The sequence below is a fragment of the Aethina tumida genome, chromosome 7 (assembly GCF_024364675.1).
Source record: "Aethina tumida isolate Nest 87 chromosome 7, icAetTumi1.1, whole genome shotgun sequence".
In the NCBI taxonomy this organism is placed as follows: domain Eukaryota; kingdom Metazoa; phylum Arthropoda; class Insecta; order Coleoptera; family Nitidulidae; genus Aethina; species Aethina tumida.
The window spans coordinates 18,012,006-18,033,174 of NC_065441.1; the positions used below are offsets into that span (position 1 = coordinate 18,012,006).

General features: G+C 32.0%; 2 protein-coding genes and 1 long non-coding RNA gene across 4 annotated transcripts; 2 read left to right on the forward strand and 1 right to left on the reverse strand.

Moving 5' to 3' along the window:
* The first annotated feature begins 129 nt into the window (after nt 1-129).
* Nucleotides 130-14,248, forward strand: LOC109606906 (tubulin-specific chaperone cofactor E-like protein). 2 transcript variants are annotated; one of them, XM_049969333.1, is made up of 6 exons: nt 130-257; nt 11,025-11,281; nt 11,870-12,517; nt 12,584-12,765; nt 12,827-13,061; nt 13,120-14,248. In XM_049969333.1, the coding sequence occupies exons 1-6, from the start codon at nt 239-241 to the stop codon at nt 13,210-13,212; spliced, it is 1,434 nt and encodes a 477-aa protein (XP_049825290.1). In that variant the 5' UTR covers nt 130-238; the 3' UTR covers nt 13,213-14,248. The 2 variants fall into 2 exon arrangements, with proteins under 2 accessions (XP_049825290.1, XP_049825291.1); XM_049969334.1 differs by lacking the exon at nt 130-257 and adding an exon at nt 5,932-6,241.
* Nucleotides 14,249-14,502: 254 nt separating this feature from the next.
* On the reverse strand, nt 14,503-17,888 carry LOC109608962 (hypoxia up-regulated protein 1). Its single transcript, XM_020025528.2, has 2 exons — nt 17,771-17,888; nt 14,503-17,676 (listed from the first exon to the last, which is right to left on the reverse strand). Exon 2 carries the CDS (start codon nt 17,666-17,668, stop codon nt 14,900-14,902), a length of 2,769 nt encoding a protein of 922 aa, XP_019881087.2. The 5' UTR covers nt 17,669-17,676; nt 17,771-17,888; the 3' UTR covers nt 14,503-14,899.
* Nucleotides 17,889-18,246: 358 nt separating this feature from the next.
* Nucleotides 18,247-19,334, forward strand: LOC126266282 (uncharacterized). Its single transcript, XR_007548704.1, has 3 exons — nt 18,247-18,347; nt 18,729-18,815; nt 19,055-19,334. It is a non-coding gene; the product is annotated as an uncharacterized LOC126266282 (long non-coding RNA).
* The last annotated feature ends 1,835 nt before the right edge of the window (nt 19,335-21,169 follow it).

Here is a 21,169-nt window from a genome sequence, read left to right on the forward strand (position 1 = left end):
CACACATATGTACTTTTATACAATTCATATGGACGTTTGTTATTAGTCATAAAGTTTGACAACTTCAAAACTTGTATACTTTTCGGACTGATTATCAAAATTTATAAGAAAAATTATTTGTGATGACCAATTGCCCCCCAATTAAAACCATTATAAACTCAACAACAGTTCTTTTTAAATCTTCAAAAATGTATTTATAGAAAATATGGAACAGTAAAGAAACGAAAAAATTTTTTGTATGTGCTTTAGAAAGAACGGTAAGTGTTTTAACAATTATTTACTCGAATACTTATTTATTTATTATGTATGTATACATTCCCTGACCTAACCTAACCCCCTTTATCTTTTTATTCCAAAAATATTATTTTTTTATCCTACGTTTAATGCAAAGTTTTATTATGAACCAACATTTCTTTCTTTATTATGATTTATCCACTAGTTGGCAAGAAAAATATTTAACCTTTCTTTAATATATTTTAGAGTAACTTAAGGGAGATGAATACATATGTACCATTTCAAAACTGGTCGTTATGACATGTATTACTCAATATGTATATTGCGAATTTTTAGTCCAATCAAAAGGAATTTCATTAGAAAGGTTTCAACATCTATACATCTATACATATAAATAAAATCGGAGTGTCTGTTTGTAATATTGATATAACCGTTTTTTACTAGATTCATATGAATATAAATACGGTACAACACCAAAATAACATTTCTGTCTCTCTGTCTGTCTGTCTGTTTGTTCCGGCTAATCTCTGAAATGGCTGGACCGATTTTGACGGGACTTTTATTTGCAGGTAGCTGATGTAATAAGGATTAACTTAGGCTACTTTTATTTTAGAAAAACTCTTTTAATTTATAATTCCACCGATCCGTTCTTTTTATCTTATCTTATTTTAATTCAAATTATTTTGTTACATTTTTACTGCTTTCCTTTTTTACCTCAGATTTACATTGAAATTGATAAATTATTTATATGTTATTTTATTTAGTTAGTAATGTAAGATAGTTGTTTTTTTCTAATATTTAGTTATGCCTAAAAGAAAGTCAAATCTCTCTAAAAACATGAGAAAAGCCAACAACCAAAGATTGCGACGTGAAAATGAATCTGAACAAGATAGAAACAGTCGTCTTACAAATTGTAGATTACGGATGTCCATGCCTAGATAGAATGAAAGTAGTTCTGAGAGGAATGAACGATTACAATTAGATAGAACGCGTCATTCATTGTTAAGGGCTCAAGAATCTTTGGAATCTCGAGATCACCGTCTAGAAAACGATCGTATTCAACACGCTATCAGAACAGCTAGTTTCATAATATTTTTGACTTTTACATTTAAATTATTTTTTTCATTAATAAATAATTTAAATGTAATGCATGCCTTGACAAACCAAAATCGATCAAAAATTGAAAATAATATGAGAGAAAGGAAAGAAATTAACATAGATTATTATTAAATTAAAACCGATGATTTATGACTATAATTTCAATATTATAGGTAGTATATTTCGATTTCCTGAAATTGGAATGGATTTTGAAATCATTATTTGAAAAAAAATCCAGTGTGTTATAAACTAGTTTTTGAGAAAAGTAAAACACCAGAGACGTGGATGAGATTCAATATTTAAATTAATAGTCATTCATTCCAAAATATTCAATTTCAATCTACTTTCGAATGGGTCAAAAAAGAGAAATGTTCTTTTCAGTCGTTTAGTTTTGTTTCCAGAAAATCGAAGATACTGAAACTGGGAGACTGGGATGAGCATGGTGGTATCTGATACGAGAATATTCGATTAGTAAAAAATAAATTGTTCAAAACACGTAGAAATTTGGCAGTAAATTAGAGCTCGTCAACATGATTTATTTATTGTTAAAAAGTTATTCAAACGAAGAAAGTTGCTGAAACTTCTAAAAACTGCAAGCGAATTTTTCTGGTAATTTTAAAGGAATATGTCGATCGCGCTTGCATTCATTCTGGATACTGTACTAAACCAGAAAAAGGTGAATGGTGATTTTCGTTATCAGTGCTAACTAGTCCAAAAATATGTAAATGTGTAATTAATCGCTAAAGTAATTTATGAATCGTTGACATTTGACATTTGATGTACGAATGAATATGAATTATAAACAATTTAAAAATCGTAAAAACAACAATAACATAATTATAACATATAATTTAACTATTACATTTATTCAAGTCAATGTTTGAAAAATTTTCAAATTGATTTTAATGGTTTTCAATAAAAACATAGTATGATCCATTTAAGATGGATACAGATCAGTATAAAACATTTCTTACAGTTAAGAAAATAGAAGAAATTCAGAAATAGGAAATTTTTTATAAAAAAATTATTAAATTTAATACGAAATTCTGTAAATATATTACATATTAGTAAGTTTGTGGCAAAGTAAAATATTTTTTTTATGATCAATTAGACTTTTTAATTATCAATCTTTTGCATTATTATTCATTAAAATTTATTTATTGATAAAAAGTTATTGAAATGAAGAAAGTTGCTGAAACTCCTCAAAAACTGCAACAAAATTTTTATACTTTTAAAGGATTGTCGATCAATCTTGCATTCATTCTGGACACTGTTTTAAATCATATACTAAACCAGACAAGGGTGAATGGTAGACTAATTCAAATAATAAATGTGATTTTCGTTATCAGTGCTAACTAGTCTAAAAATATGTAAAGAAAATTTAATCACTATATGAGTCGTTGACACATTTGACGTTTGAATGAATATGAATTATAAACAATTTAAAAATCGTAAAAACAACAATAACATATTTATAATTAATTTAATCAACTTCTTGTTAATTATTGCATTTATTCAAATAAATATTTGAAAAGTTTTCAAATTGTCTTTATCAGTTAGATTTAATGGTTTTCAATAAAAACATTGTATTTAAGATGGTACAGATCAGTATAAAACATTTTTTACAGTTAAAAAAAGAGAAGAAATTCAAGAAATAGGATTTTTTTTATAAAAAATTATTAAATTTAATACCTTCGAAATTCTATAAAAAATATTACATATTAGTAAGTTTGTGGCAAAGTAAAATATTTATTTTTATGATCAATTAAATTTTTTAATTATCATTCTTTTAAATTATTATTCATTAAAATCAAGTTATAGATAAATAAGTTAAATAATTTGTCTCAACAAATTTATCTTAATAAGCACCATTGAGAATAGACGTGAGCAGTGTGTGAGGGAGATTGACCAACGTCTTGGATTGTTAAGTAAGAAAACATGCGTTGATTTAAATTTAAGACATATTACAGAATGGGAACAAGACGCCTGTATTTTTGGCCGCATTCTGTTTCAAAAATAGCACCTCCGACAAGCATATCCTTCCTGACCTAATGACTCTGTTGTTGACCCATTTTCCCCCGTCTTGTAGGTAATAGGATTTCGCTCCGCACTATTTTCGAAGCGGGATTTACTGCGATTCAATCTGTCCCGGTCTCTTTAATGATGCAGGTTTTCTTTGACCGTGGACTTCCACGAATTCACACGCAAATCATTTTAATTCACAACTTTCGCGTGTATTCTACAAATGGACAATTTAATTCTCTTATTAGTGTAAGCTTGATTATGATTTTGTATATTACAAAATATTTAAATATTACATTGATGACATTTTCATTAACGATACACAAATGATATCAGTGAAACTTCAATCCCACTGTACGACAACACAAGCTTTTTTAAAACCTTTTTATTATTTGCCTGTGTAGTCATAGAGCAAGCAAATAGTAATTATCTATCATTTATCTAGTTAACGGTATATTTCAATTTTTGAAATTATTTTTTAAGTTAAATTAACGTGCTGAATGAATAGCGAAATTAATTATTTTATAAACTTCAATTTCTAACAAAGATACAATTATTAATTAATTAAATTATTAAAAACAAAACAAAAAATTATACTCCTTCCAGTTAATAACAAAAATATGAAAAAAAAAAAATGTAGACATTTTAAGAAACGTACTATAACAAAAAAATTCAAAAAAATGTTTGAGTTGAAAACTGGTCTATTTGGTACGTATTACTCCATATGTATATTATAAATTTCTAGTCCAATCAAAAGGAATTTCATTAGAAAGGTTTCAATTGGAAGAAAACTACATTCCGTACAATTTTTAACCCTTTTCACTTTCTCATTTAAATTATTTTTTCACATTATTAAAGAATTCCAGTATCCCTTTTTAAATCCATGCCTTGACAAACCTGCGATTCCGTAGAGAAATAACCATAACTTCCACAAATTCATACACAAATCATTTTAGTTCACAACTTTCGTGTGTATTCTACAAATGGACAATTTAATTCTCTGTTTATAAAACTGTTACTAATGTAGACTTGATTATGATTTTGTATATTACAAAATATTTAAATATTACATTGATGATTTTTTTCATAAATAATACACATAAATGGTGTCAGTGAAACTTCAATCCCACTGTGCGACAGCACTTTATCCTTCGGAAAACAAGAAAGTTTTGCAATGGCACATGGAAAATGTAATTTATCAGAAAACTGGTTAAAAGTGAAACTCCCTTTCTCGAAGAAAGACTTTTTAAAAACCTATTGAGTGTAGGAATAGAGCAAGCAAATATTAATGTTCTATCATTTATAAATTTAATTGTTACCCACGTTATAATTATTTATTTTCAATATTACTTAATTTTTTTTGATATTATATTCTTGAAATATTTTTATTAATTTTAATTGTAATACTTCAATTTATTCGACTACCAAATCCAAAAATTATATAAATAATTCATGTCTCATACTAACAATGTTGTCACATTCACTTTTTACAAAATATTTCTAACACCAAAGAAACAAATAAAAATATGATTTTTCCATGCTTTTCAAACCATCATTTTTAATTGCTTTTTTGATTCAAAATAGAACACACTATATCCCTTTTCTTAAATTCGATTATAATTTTAATAGGGTAACTGTCTGTGCATTGAATTTCACTGAATAAATCGTCAAACCTAAAACCAAGTTTCCAACGGTCTGAACTCCAAAATTGGGAAGACGGGATTCCTAGCAGGCGAGGTCACACTTTTTACAGACACCCATAAATCCTAAACTACATTCAGATATTATTACATTTGCGTTTTACTCGATTAACCGAACCATCTCACTTTTATAGAAATATCAAGGACTAACAGGATTCGTCAAAAATGTTAGGGCTTTAGATAAAAATGGTGAACGATCTGTTATGCAATTACAAATTTGAAAATGTATAAATTAATATTTATTATTATAATTATGTGTAGGTTGAAGAGAAATTCGCGATAATAACACGTTAAACTGGATTTATTAGACTTGGATAAAAAATGAGATCACTTGTAGGCAGACTTTTAGAAAATCATATTTTCCAATTAATCATTCCAATATATCCTGTTTCTAAATATAAATTCACAACAAAATTAGCAAATCAGGCGCAATTTGAATTTGACATTGAGAAGGAAGTACCAGCAATCAGTGACAAGTAAACTAACTGCTTAATTTATTATGAGACGTTTTATGTTTATACTTAATTCGCGACTACTAATTCAGCTCCAAACAACAAATCCCGGAAATGTGCTCTTAAAATCTACACGAAAACAAGAACGTCTCCTCAAATTCAAATGAAATTATTTTTTAATTACTTCAGATGTAATTTACCCAATTACTAAAACTTGTACATTTAAATAAAAACCTATAATGCATATTCATAAATATTTAAACAAATAGTCAGATGTTATTTCAAATTTACTTTATTATTATTATTATCTTTAAATAAGCGCATATATTGTTCGAATGTGGGTGAATCAAAATATGCATCGTAAAATTTAATTTTGCGTCGTTCTTTTCGCAAGACCGGGGGGGACTTCGTCTGGGGGGCCGACCGAATCAAGTTTGCACCGGATCAGCTGGCAACTCTACCTATCCGACCAGCTGATTGCCACAACAAACCGCGATCGTCGGGCCCCAGTGCGAGATCGTACGCTGAACGCGCCACGCGATTCCCGTGTTTTGTTGTTGAATCAATCCTGCAGACGACGTGGTGGTTTCGGAGAGTGCCAGGACTCGCAGGACCTTTTGCATGGACGCGGGTTGAAGACGGTTCGCAAAACCGCAGTGCCAAATTGGGATTACCATCCGTTAGTGCCATGAAAGAAAACTAATTTTTTTCTGGGATCAAACACGAGCCAACCAAGTACGTATTGACTTTTCTTTGTGTATATACGTTCGGGCTGGCTCGGCCCATCTCGCTCTTTTGTTATGTAAACATTACGTAGCCTTGGGATGACGGTGTATCGTTTTTGTTGCCGCCCGCCATAGGTGCACCGTGGTGGTTTCCTGCGATGCAGTGACGCACTTTTTCAGCCAACCGCTCGACGTCTCGAAATTTGTAACTTTCATCGGAATCGTAACGGCAATTACGACATGAAATAATTTAACGTAGATTTCACGGATCGATTGGCGATTTCTATTGCACTGCATCCAGGAAGTGGACTTGCACTTTGTTTTTCCTTCACTCCAAGTTCCACCGTTCAAACCACATTCGTGTATGGGGAAAACCAGTTTACTACTACCTATCGCTTATTTGACAGTCCAACTGACAGGGCCAAGACCTGCCCATCCATTATTGTGACCTAAACTGCATTGATAATGATATTATGACAGGCACTTTAAATAATTTCAATATCAATAATCTCTCTAACTTGTGAGAAGACGAAACAAATATTGAAAAGTTAGCTTGTAATCTTGATCGCCAGTCCCATTTGTAAAAAACATAACATTCAACTTCATTTTCGTTGTTTGCTTTGTTCTTTAATTCTAATAAGCCAGTTTTGGAAAGCTTAAATATAATTTGAATATTAATCCAAATGTTTTCTTAAAATAGAAAAACAGTTTTTGTTCATTCTCTTATATTAAGTTATACATTAATTTGCCTTAAGCTATCATGTGTTTAATGTAAAAAGTATGAATCATGATCCAACAAACTTAAGCTGTGTTTATGTATTTTTCTTCGCATCACACGATTTCACCTTTTAACAAAATTATTCATCTTCCTTCACAAATACACAAGTAATTGGACGAAATAATAACATTGACACGTTACTCTATTTTTAGCTGTTCATGTAAATACGCAATAGTTGGCAAGTAACACATATGTTTTCCATTTAATGTTACACTTGGCACCGAAACCGGCCTATCTTATCTGTACACTTCAATTAGAACAATTCTGCAACAGGAAATTAGCAAAAGTAATTAGTAATTTTACTGACGAATTTGTTGCACTTCACAACTAGGAACTCTAATGTAGAAACCATTTCACAGACGACCTTCGTTCTTCCTTAACAGAAGAATGCGGTATGCGTAACACTAGATTGCGAATGCGGGTTCAAAACAATTGTGGTGTGAAATAAGGTTGTTCGAGTCAGGTGATATTTGCAAAATAATCCGACTACCCACTAATTGTGATGAAGGATTGAATTAATTTAATGATTTTGCTCAAAACAAGTCTTGCACAAACAAATTCATTTTAAAAGAAAGCTAAATCCACCGTATAATGTATGTACAAATACACAGTTTTCTTTATGAAAGAAATTTAACAATCTTACTTCTGAAGAAGAATGGAATCCATTAAGATAAATCACAGACCACTCTATGAATAAATAATCAACATTTATCACATGTTTATATGTAATAAAAATTACGTATTAGTGAATATTCTGATTAAAAATGCCCTAACCGTTATTAATTAATCTGTCGTTAATTACGTGTATTTCCAATAAAATCCAATAAAGTTATTCATTAGAAAAAAACTATTGCGTCACTATTAATTGTCCGTCTTGGCTAATCCGCACGTTTTAGAACCAAGAACCAAGTGAAAGGGAACCATTCTCGAGGCTTTGTATATTGTTGAAATGTCATTTTGACCAATGAAATTAGATTAGTGTTTACAAAATGGAAATTACTCACAAACCTCAATATAACTCCTCAATTTGGTATCATTAAAGCACGTTTCGTGAGCAATTGAACACATAAACAGACTGAATAACACATGAAATGCCATTCGTTCCCCTTATATTATTTTTATGTCATTCCTGCCCACAGGAAATTTAAATATATTTATATTTTATACTTCTAAATTATGTAATTATATTTTTATTTATCATGAAATCATTAAATGAATCCTACAAAGGTATGTCTCATTTCAATATGGTGAAAATGGAAAAGGAATTTCTACTAGGGGAATGAGATAACAGAAATCCGTTGTTCGAAATTTGCTCAAAATTTAATAGAAAAAATTAATTAAAGTTCTAGTTAAATAAATATAAAAAAATTAAATTAAAAAATTATAGTATCGCTATCTAAATAATGTTCTTGAAATTCAATATTTTTTTATTATTTCGTTTCATTGATTTGTACCAGTATCATTCATAACCTCATTTACATATCTAATAAATTATCTAAATGTATGTGAAAGTAAAAACTTATTCAATGTGAAAAATAAATATTTGCAAAAAAACAAATAAACAGTTACTTACACTTAATTAACTAACAATACGACTAATTTGAGGGTTAAATCCATTAATGGTGTCTGTAAATTATTACTTAACTTCTCTGTCAAATTACGGAACGAAATTAGTTGTCTGATACGTTATTTCCGATAAAAGCAGCCTGCAAAGTGGAATTTCCTTATCGTCACTTCTGAGGCGCCCAATCAATATTAAATGCGGTAACTCAATTTTCCTTCAAGGGGTCGTAATTATTCACAATTAACGCGGAAAATAGAAATATTACAGTTCAAAAAAGGTTATTCAAATTCTTCGTATATCCACTTTGAGTTATGTCTAGTTCAGAATACAAAAGTTAAGCGATGGAGGCTTAAATTATAGAAATGATTGAACGTGGTCGTTCAACCAACCAGACCAGACGGATGTATCATAAAAACGGTAATCGCATTAGCATAAAGAAAATATGAAACGCCTTGGCCCTTTGGAAGAATGTGTTGATGTTTTATTCTAAAAATGTCGTACATTATTCTGGAGCTATTAAAGGTCAATAACATTGCGAACTGACAATGCACATGCACTTTCCATTTCGTTTGTTAGAACGGCCTTTCTTTGCGTGATGCAAACTCACAATTACATGTGCTAGCCAATTGTCAAAGTAGAAATGAGTCTATAAAATATATTTACTTCAAAAAGTACATCTCAATTGTTTAAAAGTTGTGCTTCGAATAGGGCAGAAATGATTATTAATTACTCTTAAACATTTTGTTTAGCAGACAACGCTAACTTTCGTCGTAGATGGCCCATTAAAACTTTTAAATCCGAAACCGTGTTAATCAATTAAAATCTTAAAACCCTCACCATTCTGAAAGTTTCATCACCGCACCACCGAAAACAAAGAATCAAAGTTTAAGGGAGGGTAAATTTTTCGACCGGAATTTCCGGCACACGTATTATAAATCCATTGTTTAAATAAATTACCGCAATGTTAACGACCGGAGGCAAATAGTGGCAACTGCCGTCGTGGGATTCATTATATCTACCAGGTCCATATTAATGAGGGCGTCCTTTTAATAAAGCGGTTTCGAATTTTCATCCCCCGGGATGCCGGCTTCGCCCGGACTCTATATACGTGGCGGTCTCTGGCAATGTTCATTTAAATAACACGCGGGATTAAAATAAATCTACGTGCGCTGCCGAATTTACGAGCTGAAAATTAATTAAACATTCTCATACAAAAATCCAGAATTTTCAACTGAATTTTCGGACTGCACGATTTATTTTAAACACACTGCCTGGACAATATTATTCCGATTTAAATAAACTTTCTTAATAATATTTCCGACAGTATCAATTAAACAGTTATTGTCACAACTGTCACTTTATTGAGGATTGAGGAGCAGCTCAGAGAAATACAAATTCTAAATATATACAAAAATTACTGCAACCCCTACATGATTGTACACACTGATATGCAAGGTGTTTCACCTAACTGATTCATTTAAACTATTGCATTTTAAATCATATGTTTCTGATGAAATATATTTAATTTTTTCACAGAAATCTTCACATATTCATTTTCCAAAGCTTAATATCAATCGAGATACAAGTAACCAATTTTTAATTTTTAATTTTATTTATTTTTTATACTTCTTAGTTATAAGATCATTTATATTATTTTTTTTTAATATATTCAAATTAATTTGAATTACATATTTACAATACTTATAATTCTAAACAATTTTAAGAAATTTAATAGATTTTGACTTATATTTAGTAATATTTAGAATTTTTCAATTTTTCAATTTTCAATATTTTTTCAGTGAAATTTAATTAATTAAAATAATGTTAGACTTATTTTCTAATAAATTATTCTAAATTTAAACGCAAAAAAATTTGACCTCCCCTCGTGTTTATGGTATTCCCAATTCTTTGTTCCGCAACTTATTCGAAACATTTTAACTATACATATAAGTTGTGATACACACCTTGTTTAATCTTTAATTTAAATCAAGATAATTCTGTTCTCTGTCATAATTTCACGTTTACAGAAATTGCATTATATACGAGTCATCAAAATTCAATTGATCAGATGATCCTCATTTAGACCTGTTTACTTGGAAATTGATCATGACATACAAATGTAGATAATTATGAAATTACGGCATAGAAAACGTATTAAATTTTAGATACATTAATTAACTTAATACTAAATATTAAAAAAAAAATGTTTAACTCGTTTTCTTTGTAAAAAATGTTCTCCGTCAATTTTGTTTCATAGAACCTTTTAAAAAAAACTTTAAATTTTCTTTTCAACGGCAAACAGAGATTTTTAATAAATCCACGACCGAAGATTCGATGATACTTTTATAAAACTGAACTATGCGACTGTCAGCCGACACCTCAATTTCCCTTTATCTTCTTCGACATACATCGATTCCTGTCGCAATGAACTGATCGCCTTTTTTGTTTCAGCCAACATGCCATCACTATTGGAAGCCCTGGAGCAAAAATATGGCGAGAGTTCGACCGAATCCGACTGTTCAGATGATGAAGGCATTTCCGTCTCGATTTTCGTGCCTTGCAAATCGGCGAGAACTGTTGTGCCAGCACTGCTCATTCTTAACGACTGTGACATCGCCACCGCCGGTGAGAAAGAAGCCCTAGAAGCCAAGTGTTCCGGAGTCGAGGAACTGGATCTCGCCAAAAACAAACTCAATCATTGGATCGAGGTAATTCCATTCTCTCATTGGCTTTTATTTAAATACATTAATTTAAAAAAAAAACACTTCTTTTTTTTTATTTACTTCAAATAGTATTTTATTTTTTTCTTTATATTAAATTTCAAATCAAATAGTATCAATAGCTCTAATTATTATGCGATCAAAAAGAAACCGTTGTTTTTTTTTGGGACAGAGAGGGGAAAGTGTAAACCCCTCTCCGGGCACCGATCCGGAGATCATAACCAATTGGAAACCATATGTGCTAGCACATATGGGGGAAAGGGCGTGTATATACATACACGGGTGAAGTTGAACCAGAAGACGGGACTGACAAAGATGCCAGCCCCCTGTCAACTGGTTCCCGGAAGAACAAGCCCAATCTGAGGAAGGTCCTAGAACCTCCCTGGGTGAGGATTGGGCTTGCAGTTGATCCGTCGGCCTCCCGCCACCACTGGCTTGTGGAGCGGGACTGCCCGAGAGATAAAAAAAAAAAAAAAAAAGAATAATTTCATAATTAATTATATAACGCATCTACGTTTATACACAAGTAACATGTACAATTTACTGTGATGTGATTAATTCCTAATTATTTTCCAGGTGTTCGATATCCTTCGTCAAATGCCCAACCTGCGATTCGTAAACTTGAGCTTTAACGTTCTTTCACATCCCCTTCCCGAAGTCGAAGTGGATCGCAGTTTCAAATGGCAGCACCTCAAAAGTCTTGTGCTGAACTCTACCCGGATCAATTGGGAGAGTGTTAAGGAAATTCTGGATTTGTTACCGGAACTAGAAGAGTTACATTTAAGTTTAAACGACTTTAACATGGTGTGTCTGTGTGATAAAAACCAAAAACACGACAACGAGGACATGAAAAAAGATTGTTTAAAGGACAAAGAAAATATTAAGCACAAACATTCGGTTATAAAAATTTTGCACTTCACAGGCAACCCCATAGAAGACTGGCGAGAGGTTGTTAAACTGGGCTACGCTTTTCCAAGTTTAGAATCTTTGGTTTTGGCCGAATGCCCCATAAAATCGTTGAGCATCGATCCAGAAGACGAACACAATTGCAACCGGGAATACCAGAGATCAGAGAGTGAATGCGAGTCCAGTAATCAAAAGGAATCGCCACATGATTCATTCAGAAATCTGAAAGTCTTAAATTTGAATAGCACCCAGCTGACTACCTGGGACGACATGGACAGACTTGCCAAGTTCCCCAATCTCAAACAAGTCAGAGTACAAGTAAGAAGATTTTATATCTTTGTTCTTTTAAAATATTATATTAATATTATATCACTACTCTTTTAGGGTTGCCCTTTATGGGAAGGTAAAGAATATACGGAACATGAACGACGACAATTGCTTATTTCAAGATTGCCCAACGTCGAAGTTCTAAATGGTGGGAAAATTGATGCGCAAGAAAGAGAAGACGCCGAGAGAGCTTTCATTCGATATTTCATGGAAAAACCAGAAAGCGACAGACCCGAAAGGTAACGTTTCCATTACAATTAAGAAATAAACAACACACTTAAATAACAAACTCTATTTTAGATATGCCGAATTGGTTCGGATCCATGGAAAACTCGATCCGTTGGTCAATGTTGACTTGAAGCCGGAGAAAAAAGTGAAGGTAACGTTCACTTGCGGACAAAAGAGCGAAGTTCGATTGGTCGATGTGTATAGAACTGTGACTGATTTGAAATCAAAGTTGGAGACATTTGCCGGTTTCCCTGCTTCCAAAATGAGACTATTCTACGTTGACCAGGATTTTAAAGACACTATAATGGTAATAATACGAAACTTACATGTTATTTAAAGTTGATAATGTATGCCATAATTTATAGGAATCTGAGGAGATGATCTATCCTAAAAAACAACTGTACAGTTACAACATAAGATCGGGCGATGAAATAATAATAGAGTCAAAGAGAAAATAACAATGATAAGTAAATATCCATAATAAACCTTATGTACCACATTCATATTCCTTTCCTCTATGATGATGACGATGATGATGATGATAATGATGATACAAAACCACAGACAGATTCAATTGAAAATCAAATTCCTCGATTTATTGTTTGATGGTTATTGGGAAGTTTATTGAAACAATTTTCGTACGACGAACGATATTAAACTTCATTAAGCAATTCCAAAACTAGTAAAAGGCAGCCATTTTTCTTATATGTTTACTTATTAAGTTACAAAAATACGCAGCATATTTTTATTAAGAGATTTAATTTCAATGTTCCAGTGAAATTTTAAAGCCAATGCATCAGATGTATTAGTATTATTTCTTATCAATGCATCGATACATATGCAGAAAATATTCAACATAATTTTAGTGTAGCTTTAATTAAAGAACGAACTGATGTGAGTGCCGACTCGATTTTCCCTCTAGCAATAAGCTAAACGCTAATTCCATAAGAATCATAAATTTCCGCTACAGAACTTATTTATTGATGTATTTATTTTCTAAATGGAACTCTGGTTATCTATCTTGCAACACAAAACCATAATTATAGCATTTTTGAATGATGTTCAGTGTTTTCAATTCTAGGTATTATTTTAGAACACACATTGTGATATTTTATCCTAATAGACACAAGATAGAGAGTCAATGAAACTGCCATGTAGTCTCTTTTTTAACAAATAGATTTTGGTAAAATATTAATTAGAAATAGCAGATTTACGTTTAGTTTTCTCGTTTTTGCTCGATATAATAAAAGTCATAAATCTGTGCACACAATAGGTAATTAACTAAGTGAACATATTTTACCAAAACTATGTCCGATTTCGTTAGTTGGTGTATGGTTTTATTAGTTTTAATGGGATTTACTACTTATTGTGATATTGAGACGGTGTTAAATTTTATTAATGCCGTTTATTGTAGAACTTATGTACTAACATACATACTTATATATATACAGCTGTACATTAACAACATATTAAATAAAAATATTTTTAATTCAACTTGAGTTTCAATAAGTAAGTTTTGAAAATTTAACCAAGTCTAGTTTGTGTTAGATTAGTAATGAGTGTTTGACGAGATTCTCGTAAATCGGCTCACTAGGTCTAGATCACTCACTAATATAATCTGATCCCATTGAGTTCATTTTTTTAAACGGATTTATAATATTTTCAGATATATTTTGCCTACAATCTACTTCGTTTATATACCGTTGTGGTGAATGAACATTTGGCATGTATTAAATAAAAGATCTTGCTAAAATCACTGGTTTAATTATTTGGTAATAAATTACATATACATATAAATAAATTAAGGTGCCCGGAATGAACCAACATTGTTTCTCAAAAACAACCTAACATTCATATCACAATCAACTGTGTTAAAGAAAAAAATATAAAAATAAACTTGATAATGCACCCCAGTTCTTCCACCCTTTTTTGAATAGATAATACAAATCAAATATTTTGAATAGACAAAATACAAATTAATTGACAAACTGAAAATAACATTTTACATATATATTACAAATACGCCGTCATTGAATACTAAAACGAATACAAGTATATTGAAGGGGGTAAGTTTGCTTTTGTTGCACATTAACTGTGACGAAAATCACAATAGAATTGTTTATAGACTACATAATCATACACTAATTATAGTTCTGTATGTTCCTTTTCACTTTGCTTCGGCGTAGCTTCCACCGGTTCCTCAACAATCTCTTCCTCTTTTTCTTCAGTCTCTGGCTCTTCAATGGTTTCCTCTCCCTTCTCTTCATCCTCCTTTAGGGGTTTTTCTGTGGCATCACTTGTTTTTTCCTCAACTGGTTTTTCAATCTTTTTTGGTCTCCAGTACTTTATTTTATTTACCAGATATTTAACTTCTCTGTCTAATGCAGCCATTTTATCCGTCAACGACTTAACGGTCAATTTAACAGGATCACTCTTTTTCAGTTTATCTTGTTCCATCACCTGCTTATCCCTCCATTCGGTTACTTCACTTATCAATTTCTCCAATGCTTCAACTTCAGCATCAGTAAACACATCTTTTTCAGGATTGGTGGTTTTGGTTAAGTTTTTAGCAGTGATTAAGAAATGAGATGAATGATTCAACATTGAATGTAAGGCGTTCAAAGCTTCCGGTCTCTCTTTGTGTTCCCAAACACGTCCAAACAAGTCATTAGTCAAGGTCTTTAATTCCTTGAGTTTCTTCTCGTATGTGTCGGCATCAGCGTCGGAGCCGTCTTCGTACAACCAGTCAGACACTTCACTGCAAGACTTCTTGATCTTTTCAGCCTCATCTTCAGTTGCAGCCTCAGCAAACTCATCTTCGTATAATTTATTTTGAACGTCGATCACAAAACTTTCTAGATTGTTCAATGCTGAAGCTCTTCTGTTGATGTCGTATTCGATTTTGTTGAGTTCGGCGATTTTTTCTGCTGACGCCTCCAATTGTTTGGCTGACAATGGATTAATTGAAATTATTTCTTCCTTAGCCTCAATGGGTTCCTTGATGGTAACAATTTTTGGTTTCTTTACTTCTTTTGGAGCGTCTTTTTCTGTTGAATTATTACTTTCGGTTTCGTTTAGTTTAGACTTTTCTTCAGTTTCTTGTGATTTTTGTGCTGTTTCTTCTTGTTTAGTTTCCGGTTCACCTGCCTTTTCTTTAGCAGCGTCTTCTGGGTTTTCTTCGTCCGTTGCTTTTTTCTCTTCACCACCGAACAGTTTGCTAATTGTACTGCCGAGTTTGGAGAATGTGCCCTCTTCATCGTCTTCAGTTACCGTTTTCTCAACAACATACTCAACATTGACCAGATTCAGAAGTCCAGATTCATCCAGGTTAAAGTGAGCTTTAATGCCTTTAGAGTCGAAGTTTTCTCCGGAGTTTTTCTTCAGGACTTCTGCAACGCCGGTAAGTTTGTATTCACTTAAAGTGGTCGTCCCAAGATTGAACACTTCATTTTCTGGCAGGTATTCCAAGTCAGCGTAATTGACGCTAAAGGTAAAATCTGATGTGTGCTTGTTGAAGGTGATTATTTTCTTTTGTGGATACGGATTCATCAGTCCAAACAAAGTTCTCTTTACATGTTTGGTGGTACCGTCGACTTCACGATCGAAGTTTACGTGAATCGGATAAACAACACCATCTTTAGTAATGAACTTCTTGACTTGAAATCCGGTACTTAAATCGGCTGCTTTATAAACGGCCCCAATAGCTGCCGCTTCGTCGGTGTTTAAATTTTTAGCTAGTTCTTGTTTGACATACTTTTGTAGGATTTCTTGAACTTTTGGTACCCTAGTACCAGCTCCAACCAGCACAACCTGACTGACAACGTCCAAAGAAAGATGCGCAGTTTTCAAAGCCTGTTCAATGGGAAACGTAATACGATTGAAAAGGTCTGGGATGAGATTTTCAAGTGTTTCTCTAGTTACAGACAATTTAAAGTCGATGTCGTCGATCAGACCTTCAACCTGAGCAAAATACTCTGCATTAGCTGACAGAATATTTTTTAACTTACCAGCTTCCTTGAACAGTTTGGCCATGGATCTGGGGTTTTTGAACACATCATTTTTGGTCTTTTTCAATTCATTGAACTTTTTCGCCAGATAATCTCTGAGTCGGATTTGAATTTCAAGTCCTCCCAATGTCCTATCAAAACCCATACCTAGAACTGTGAGCTGCGGATGAGTTTCCACATAACCACGATCCTTCACTTTTACAGTCTGGTAGCTGACCAATGTTGCAGATGTTGAGGATGCACCTACATCATAAAACAGTACATATTGTGCAGATTCATTAAAATTTTTGGTCCGGAATATGCCATAATTGAGAGCAACTGCTGTATAATCATTAATGAGTTGCAACACTTTTAAACCAGCCAAATCAGCTGCTTGAAGTAAAGCACGTCTTTCCACTTGATTGAAGAAACCAGGAACAGTCATAACACATTCTTGAATCTTTTGATGAGCACCAGCCTCAGCCATTTCCTTAGCTTTGACCAACATCTGAGCAATCAACTCCTCTGGGCTATAAAAGGTCTCATCGTCATGTTTAAACAGTAGTGTACCTCTTTCTTGATCCTCCACAAGATCATAGTAGGGGAATCTCTGTTTGTACAACTGAACAATAGGATGACTGATATTTTTGCCAAGGAGATCCAGTAAATAATGATAAGCATTTTTGGGAAATCTGATTCCAACAGTTTGAGCATCTTCACCAAAAAGTCGTATGTTGTCGCGGAAGCTCAGTACAGCCGGGGTTTTACGTTTGGATTCCTTGTTTAGGGCAATCTCCATTGGGACACCAGGTGAAACAATGCCCACTTTCATCCATTCAGAACCCAAATCCACTGACATCACTGCTAAACCGTTTGCAGATAGAGCCATGTAGCTCCATATCATTATTAGAACCACTGTTATCTTCATTTTCTCACCTAAAAGCGAAATTCCACTTAGTTACACGAATGTTTTTTAGGTTAGATTGGTGAAAGAACAATGGTTAAAGCAAATAATAAATGAAAGACTTACCGTAGGATTAATTTAAAGATGATAAAATAATTATGGAATAACCTAAACGCTCATTTAGGTTGAACTTGTGTGTTTTAAAATCCACGTCAGTGTAATTTCTATTTGTCAAACAGCTGGAAAGAAATATTAACCGGGTTCGCGGTGTTGTCATTAACAACCATGTTGTCAGTCTCAGATCGGTTATTGTTACTCTTTAATAAAAAAAACTCAGAATCAATTCAGCTGATGTTTAATGTATCGTATATTTAAATATTTTATTAAATTTTTACTGGAGTTATTAGAATTTTGTTTATATATTTATTTGTAATTGTACATTAAACCGGCAACACTGGCACACATGTGTGGCGAACATTTATTGGTTGTTAACAAAAGACCACAAAAATGCTAACTGTTTAAATGCAATTGAATGAATTTCACTAAAGCAGATTACTTATTTTGACGAAGCTGTTGTTATACAGATGGCGCATGAAACGTTTGTTTGTAATATTTCATTTTGACCATAGATGGTACATGAAATGAATGAAAACAAAATACCTAAGTTAGTAATCGGGAGTATAAAAATATGTTAAAAGAAACTGTAAGTTACTTAATAAATTAAACGTTATACTAAATAAATGAAACGAAAAAGAACAAAATTTATATTAATTATTGTTTTAAATAAGCTATCTACTTTCACTTTATGTGATTCAAGTTTACAATTTTTACATTAATATGTTTAATACAATAATATTATATAAATTTCATAAAAACTCACATTTAGATATACAAATAACTGATTTTTTACACTGTAAAGCACTATGAGTGTCATGTTACACAACAAACACAATAAAAAACCGTGGAAGTTTCGTTTTTAAAACACATTTTAATAAGAACAATGAACCAAACAATATATATTGAAAATTTTTGAAATGTTGTGTATTTATTGCAACAGGCTGTGCTAATCAATATTTTATTTTAGAATATGTCGAAAGTGAATAGAAACATGAAATTTGTGGTGGCCAACATTTGGGGAGACGATAAGGCATAATAGGAAAAGGACAATAAGGTATTATTATTATTATTATTATTATTATTATTATTAACTGAATAACTACGTAATTTGTTGAACAAATAAAATTATAGCACACATTATGTAAAAATAGAAAATGAAAAGTTCCGTGATAGAGTTACATCTAAAATAAGTTTGTACGTGAGCTGGAAACACGTGAATATGCAGCAAAGCAATAATGAATCTACCATTAAATGAAGAAGTACGTATAAAGGATCATTTGCATTTTATTCTAGATACGTCTTCGGTTTTAATTGTGTCTGAATTTTGCTTTTATGTATGTTTGAGGAGGATTAAACATCAAAGACGTCGCACGATATCACGAAATACGTTGACACACGATGGAGATGTGGTGGATGGAAATCGTTCAAAGGAAATACAAGTAGTGTTTGTCTTTTGCATATCGGAAAACTCAGTTTTCAGTATGCGTTCACTTAGACACTAGAATTGCATTTAAATTTGGATTATACAATTTTAATTCTACACCCACGTAAAGTTTGTATCTGAATGTTTGTATATTAGAAATGAATAAGATTAGATTATCATTAGAGATTTTTTGGATTGTATATATTGTAGAAAGTGGATTGTGATTCGAAATCCGGTCGATTCTTTGCATTTAACACGCGTGTTTGTGTGTCCGTTTTATCGTTGATTTACCAGCACTTGACACTAGCCGGCGTAATTACATGAGAGCCGTAATGAAAAATCGATTTGGCCCAAAACAGTTATCTGTATCTAATTAGATTTAGTCAGGAAACCTCATAAATAAGTACGACATTTATTCCCAGATGAGCAACGTTTTGTTTACCGGACACACAATACAACATCAATGTTTAAAATGGATTAATTCCGCTTAACATGCAGATACCAGACACAGGACGCGTCCGGGCGCCGTGTCGCGACGTCATATACAGAGTGACCCCGTTTTCCTCCCCTAATTCTGTTCATTATTATACCTCAGCACAAATAACGGACCTTCTTGCCCCTGTTTAATTTCAGTTGATAAAAATCAGTTTTCACTCTCATAAACAAATTACAATAGTTGGAAGTTTTCAAACTAATTTTTGTTTTCATACTTAATTAACACTTTGTGCATTCTTATTGATTTTGCATAAGTGATGTGTAAAAACTTTCCAAACAATACATTAAAAATTATCCATCAGTTATTACATATTAAAAATCAATAGATATTGTTATAAATGTAAATATTATTGTAGCGTTACTGTCCCAAATTTTTCACGTATTTTGATATATTAAATTATAAATGAAGATAGTGCAGTTAGTTTTTTAATATTAGAATTACATCTGCATAATCTAGGTATGACAAGTTGTAAACGTAAATGTAAATATCTTGTGTTTAATTCAAATTAAATCAAGTGCAATTTTGTTGCATTATTCTTTACTTTAAGATGAATGAAGTGCGTCATCGAAAAAGTGTACCTTTGATTGAAGTGAATTTAAATGTGCTTTAACGGGAGTTTGTCGATAGAATACCCGAAATTTACAAGAATTAACAGTATCTACATTTTGTTTTATTTTCGAATTTAAATTAATTTGTTGCTGTTAAATACGTTTTTTTTTGTAAGATATAATTAAGGTCTGTTTTAGAAACCTTCAGCATGATTCACTCCAATTAAATTCGTTTCACAGTAGTTCTACAGTGCTAAATACATTCGCTTAATTTACCTAATTTATTTGGTTTACATGTGGCACTCGTTATGTGGACATAACTAAAAGTTATCTTTTGTTTAATACTATGTTATAATAATGTGTTTTGAATACATTTGCAATATTTATTGTTGTTCATTTCAGAAATGTGGTGGTGCTAATAAAAACAAGTGAGAAGTTAAATTCTGATACGTTAATGAATGCGAATACCAGTGTATAGATTCCAATAACAATTAAGTTCCCAACATCTACAGAGATTTACCCTCATTTTAGCACCCCACTACCACATGTTACGCTCCCCCTTTTGACTATTACGTTTTAAATTTATAACCACTACACTTATGCCATATCAGTTATAGTGACACAACTTTCGTCGTATAAAACTTGCAATTCAAAGGTTGATTCGGTATTTTATTTTACTTGATACTTGGTTCGATTACTCGGAATAAACAGATATTTTAAGGAAAGGAGTTGGGAATATCGTCGGCCATTCTTACAATCTTGCGAACGCCGCCGAGGCTTTCAATCTCATTTTCTACACGTTGACAGACCATATTTATGAGTTTCTGATTTTATCTCTCGCTATGAGGGACCTATATAACTTTTAAAAACACATGTTTAATAATTCCGTCTCGGCGTTCTTTATTTAAAAAAGTTCCTCGGTTAATCGACCTATGAAGCAC

Excerpts from the sequence above, each read along its gene's own strand:
- LOC109606906 (XM_049969333.1), top strand. Across the intron at positions 12,766-12,826 it reads GAAAGCGACAGACCCGAAAG|ATATGCCGAATTGGTTCGGA; the intron begins GTAACGTTTCCA and ends ACTCTATTTTAG. Across the intron at positions 13,062-13,119 it reads ATTTTAAAGACACTATAATG|GAATCTGAGGAGATGATCTA; the intron begins GTAATAATACGA and ends CATAATTTATAG.
- LOC109608962 (XM_020025528.2), bottom strand. The coding sequence starts at position 17,668 with ATGAAGATAACAGTGGTTCTAATAATGATATGGAGCTACATGGCTCTA.